Source organism: Sinocyclocheilus anshuiensis, unplaced genomic scaffold (assembly GCF_001515605.1).
Source record: "Sinocyclocheilus anshuiensis isolate Anshui unplaced genomic scaffold, SAMN03320099.WGS_v1.1 scaffold1114, whole genome shotgun sequence".
Lineage (NCBI taxonomy): Eukaryota > Metazoa > Chordata > Actinopteri > Cypriniformes > Cyprinidae > Sinocyclocheilus > Sinocyclocheilus anshuiensis.
This window is the reverse complement of record NW_015540838.1, coordinates 1,677,008-1,682,009: the sequence shown is the minus strand read 5'-3', so window position 1 is coordinate 1,682,009 and position 5,002 is coordinate 1,677,008. Positions and strand designations below refer to the sequence as shown.

General features: G+C 42.6%; 1 protein-coding gene across 5 annotated transcripts in view; it reads right to left on the bottom strand.

Moving 5' to 3' along the window:
- Nucleotides 1-5,002, bottom strand: part of agrn (agrin) — a 302,644-nt gene that overhangs the window by 162,516 nt on the left and 135,126 nt on the right. The window contains exon 1 of one of the 5 annotated variants that reach the window (XM_016484761.1): nucleotides 2,963-3,171. The exons of the other annotated variants lie outside the window; for them this stretch is intronic. Coding sequence (XP_016340247.1) covers nucleotides 2,963-3,125 — 163 coding nt within the window. The 5' untranslated portion in view covers nucleotides 3,126-3,171. Of the gene's footprint in view, nucleotides 1-2,962; nucleotides 3,172-5,002 lie in introns of those variants that run through there. 5 annotated transcript variants of the gene reach the window in all.

Sequence of the window (5,002 nt, the reverse complement as noted above, 5' to 3'; positions counted from 1 at the left end):
GGGGCATGTTAGAACGAGCCGTTTTAGGTAGGTGTGGCTGACTCTTAACTTTTATAAAGAATATCTCTTTGGATTTGAGACTTTAGTCTTTGCAACTTTACAGATCTTCTTTATGCACCAAGAGCTTGTAACACTTCAAAGAGAAAGGAAAAATTTAAATTGCATCATATGACCCCTTTAACTACAATTTAAATCTGAGCAAATCTAAATAGGCCAAATGTAGCATTAGGTCAATGAACACACTATGATTTCCATTAAATTAAAATATGAAAAAATGTAAATGTTAAATATTGTTAAAAATAGGATGGAGAAAAGTATTTCGATATTTTATTATACTCATTATACTATGCCAATCTTCTCACACCAAAAAATCACAATATTTTTGGGAAAAGGGAGATTAACCACAATTCAAAGCAAATCTGAGTAGACTAAATGCACTGTAGCATTAGATCAATACAGACTCTATTATTTCTATTCAATCAAAATTCAAACTGAGAATGAGCCAAGAATATCATTGCACAAAGTACTGAAGTAATTAAGAATACATGATAAAGAAGCAAGTTTAAGACTGCAGAATAACTAAACATAAATCACAATATTATAAAACTGAATTCATGTCTCACATATCACTATATAATGTACATTTGAATCAATATTGCAATTTCAAACATGCGATTAATAATTTATTTGATAAATAGGCATGTAAAAAGCATGACAAGACAAATACTGTCAGCCATTTGTGGCCACAAATAGACCTCAACATGAACTGTCAGGCAGGCTATCATTTCTGTGCATATACGTACGTATGCCAGCCATATGTTTTCATTCAGTGTCCGTCATCCTCTTTTCCTTTCTGTTTTATTATCTAGTTTGCAGATGTGTATGTAAAGGCTGATGGATTTGGTTGTGGAGCTGAGCAGCTCTAGTCCTGTGTGGCCTCTCTTTTCTGTGCCTGCTAAATGAAAATGGAAATGACTAACCTTGGTCTGTATCCCACTCCAACAAGCTTTCAAAAGCTACGATGCACCTCTCCATGTTAATGGTACTCATTTCACTCTGTCCCGTTTTTTTACTCTTCTTTGAGGAGCAGGGATGGAGTGCTCTAACTGAGTTTATGTTTAAATCTAATGGAATCTGTCTGGATTAAATCGATTTTGCGACATGGTCGGCTTATAAATGAACCTCACACTCAGACTCCTTTATTGAGGGATGGAGAGGGCACATTTTTAGAATTTCATGAAGGGCCTTTTTCAGTCTTTTAATATAGATCTAATGTAGAGGCACCGTGGATCTCTTTAAGTGAGGGCATAGGTAGGATTATGATAAATGAGATAGGTAATGGTTTACAGAGGGTGCATAGGGCTGAATGCTCTCTTTTTGCTCCCTCTTACTGTTTTCTCCTTTCCAGGGCCTTTCTTTCAAAAATATTGAACATATTCCTATCTAAAAAAGTGTAAAAAAGGTGTCTCTATACTGAACGAAGTCACATATATTCTTCTATGTAACTATTTAACAATCTACTGTTAATATCTTCTCAGATGGCTTGAGGGCCTACAAAAGGGCCTTAAAAAAATTAAGTTGTCTGAAGTGTAATTTCACATGGCATCTTACAAACTTAATGCTGGAGAATGGCCAAAGACAGCCACTGAACTCAAGTGTAAACAGACCATATACATATGTGTGTGTGTGTGTGTGTGTGTGTGTGTGTGTGTGTGTGACAAGCTCTGTACAAGCTTCCTGTTAAAAAGCCATCTAAATTTCAACATCATTAAGAATTGAATGAGACATCAGCACTGATGCACAGCGAGACCATTTTCTAACCAATTAAACTTCTTTCTGTAGCAGAGCGTACCAACAAAATCTTACAAAAGCTCCGAAATCATACTGTAGTCTTAGATATTGCGTTTCTATGTAACTGAGAATTCACAGAATAAGAAAACCCGGGATGCAATGGTGCAAAAAGGCAGATAAATAAAGGACAGAGATAGTAATGCATCTAAAACAGGAAAAGAGCAGCGTTACCTGCTGCTTCCTGTCATCAAAGCGCATTGTGACATGCTCTAGAGCTCACGTTTCTTCTCCAATTTTTTCTTTGTAAGCACAGTGCCAAAACTATCTGGCAACACACACCAGCTGGTGGGGCACCCTTAGACACCAAAGTGTTTGCAGATTCGTACCAACAAAATCTTACAAAAGCTCCGAAATCATACTGTAGTCTTAGATATTGCGTTTCTATGTAACTGAGAATTCACAGAATAAGAAAACCCGGGATGCAATGGTGCAAAAAGGCAGATAAATAAAGGACAGAGATAGTAATGCATCTAAAACAGGAAAAGAGCAGCGTTACCTGCTGCTTCCTGTCATCAAAGCGCATTGTGACATGCTCTAGAGCTCACGTTTCTTCTCCAATTTTTTCTTTGTAAGCACAGTGCCAAAACTATCTGGCAACACACACCAGCTGGTGGGGCACCCTTAGACACCAAAGTGTTTGCAGATTCACTCAAGCAGATACAGTAAGCACTGACGCTAATGCCAAGCTTTCACATCCAAAGGCATTTAGTCTGCCCCCTTTATCCCACTGTGCAGTCTAAATACCACTGCTTCAGGGATGACAGAATGCCACGAGCAGTGTTTTTAGACACAAGCACTCAAGCACTTTGTAGGATGAGGACAGTTTATCTGTCATCCTTAATAATTTCATTGTCAGGCAGGGGATCGAAGCCAACGCATTAGGGATTAGTTTTTGATTGCCATCGATCCTTATTGAACCATCCATCCGTCAAAGTGTCTCCCCTCTGCCTCAGTGCGCATCACTGTAAGAAAACTCTACAGAGCACACAAGGGATCTGTATTCTGTTATCAAGCCACAAAAACTCTACGGGGTCATGCACAAACACAAACACACAAACACATAGATATATATACATACGCTGCATGTCATGTTTCACTAACTGTGACCTACAGTTATTGAGGAAGAGGAGTACAGCAAAGCCGAGCGTGGAAGTGGCCAGCAGTATGAGACAGATGTTGCAAGGAATCATGAAGTACCGCACGACCAGCGACACTTTGTGCTGGTACATGCGGTCCCGCTCCGGGGGCGGCGTGGGGTACTGACAACTGGTCATACTCCACTCCGTGCCTTCCCTAAAGTCGCTTTCCCCCCAAGTCGGCAAGCGTTCCAAACAGACTCAGAGAAGAAGGATAGACAAAAGAAATCCAAAAATGGCTTCAGCTTAAACTCCAGTGGTGCTTCTTATCGCAGTTCCTTCCTGGAAAACGTAGACAAATACTTTCACCAGTCTCCAAGCAATGCATTTTGTTCCCAAATTACAGCCACATTGGAAGGGTACTAGTCCTACAGTCCCCAACCCTCCGGCAATCCCTCCATTTCTTTCCCAAGCACAGGGGTGGTTTGTCATGAAAGGTTAGAGTGCGAGTTCTCTTGAGTGTATCTGACAAAAACTCCACTGGACCCCTGGCCTAGACTGGAAACACAGACAAGCGAGTGCAAACAATCCCCGCTGCACTTTGTAGTTTAAATCCGCAAGCAAAGAACTCCACGGCTTGGTGACTTAGTAATGAATTGGCTCTTGATTTGTCTTAATGGGTGCTTGTCATTTTTTATGGCACAATGAATTCCCTTCTTTCAAGACGTGCTGCCACCTGTCTGTGCCTGACAGCAGCATGAAGATGCCAGGCTGCTCTTGTTGTGGCATGTGTCAGGGTGCACTGCGGGTGTGGCTAGGCATCATTCTAGCCGTCTGTCAAGGGAAACGCTCAGTTGCCCACAAGCTGGAATTGGAGTCATTAGCCTCTTTCACACACATAAACACACAAACTTTTGGAGAGTGACCCCTTCCCAAATCCTCCAGAGAACTGCAACACTAGGCTTGTCTTCGGTCATAAAAGTCAAAACTTTTCCCCCCCCGCCCTAGGCTGAATCTCCTGAATGAATGAATAAGTAGCCCACAGAGAGTCAGCAGCTGTCTTCGGCAAGCTCGACCATATGCCCCGCAGAGAAGCAGGGTCTTTTTTCTCAACCTTCCTATCCTTCAACACTGGTCCTCTATGGCAACCTCCCCTCTTTTTCGTTAAGCACTCTGGATGAACCGTACAGTGAAAAGTTGTGGTGTCTGGTGAGTACTCTTTACCCAGATACTCCTGTCAGCGTAGAGGCGCGCTCCTTGATCCGGAAACAAGATACGAGGAACAGCTGAGATTGCCACGGTACGCGCAAAGCAAACTAGACAACTGCTTTGGACAGTGCTGTTATAGTCCTATTTAGTAGATAACTCCTGACGCAAGGCAAGCTCCTGTTGTGGACTCCAAGTTTTTTGTCGCTCTGGAAAGTGGCTCTTCCGTTCTCATTTCTTTTCATTGGAGTCAGAAGCTATTTAGAGCTCTTTCTCTCTCTGTTTAGCTCTCTCAAGCATCCATTCCTCTTCTGGTGTTCCTCCTTGTGTCCTGGGCTTAAATTCGCTCCAGCTGATCCTCAGAGGAAATGTTCACTACCAGCCAAAACATATACTCTGATCACTGCTATTCATGTCAGAAAATCCCCCAGGCAGCAGGTACACTGTCAGCGCAAGCTTGCGTTCAGCCAGCGCTTCTCAGCCAAAGAGCCAGGGAGCAGCACGCACAAATGAGTGGAGCCTGAGAGGAAAAAAAGCAGGAAAAAATAAAACAAACTGGCCGATGACACTTAGTCCACCTCTCCGTTACGTTAAACAATGCACAGAGCGTGTTTTCTGCATCCTTACGGCACGGACGCTCATGACTCCCTCTCTCTGCCTCGAATGAAGGAGAAGACAGTGAGAGGGGGAGTGGATGAGGGGCTGTCTCTAACAAAGGGTTGGGAGGGGTGAGAAGGGGGAGGCAGTGAGGGAGGGAGGGGGAAACCGAGAATAAAAGCTTTTGGGAATACTTGGGAGTGTTTTAAAGGGGGGAGCTGGAATGACAGCGAAAACACAAAAGGGCAATTGGACCAAAAACATGTCAAGAC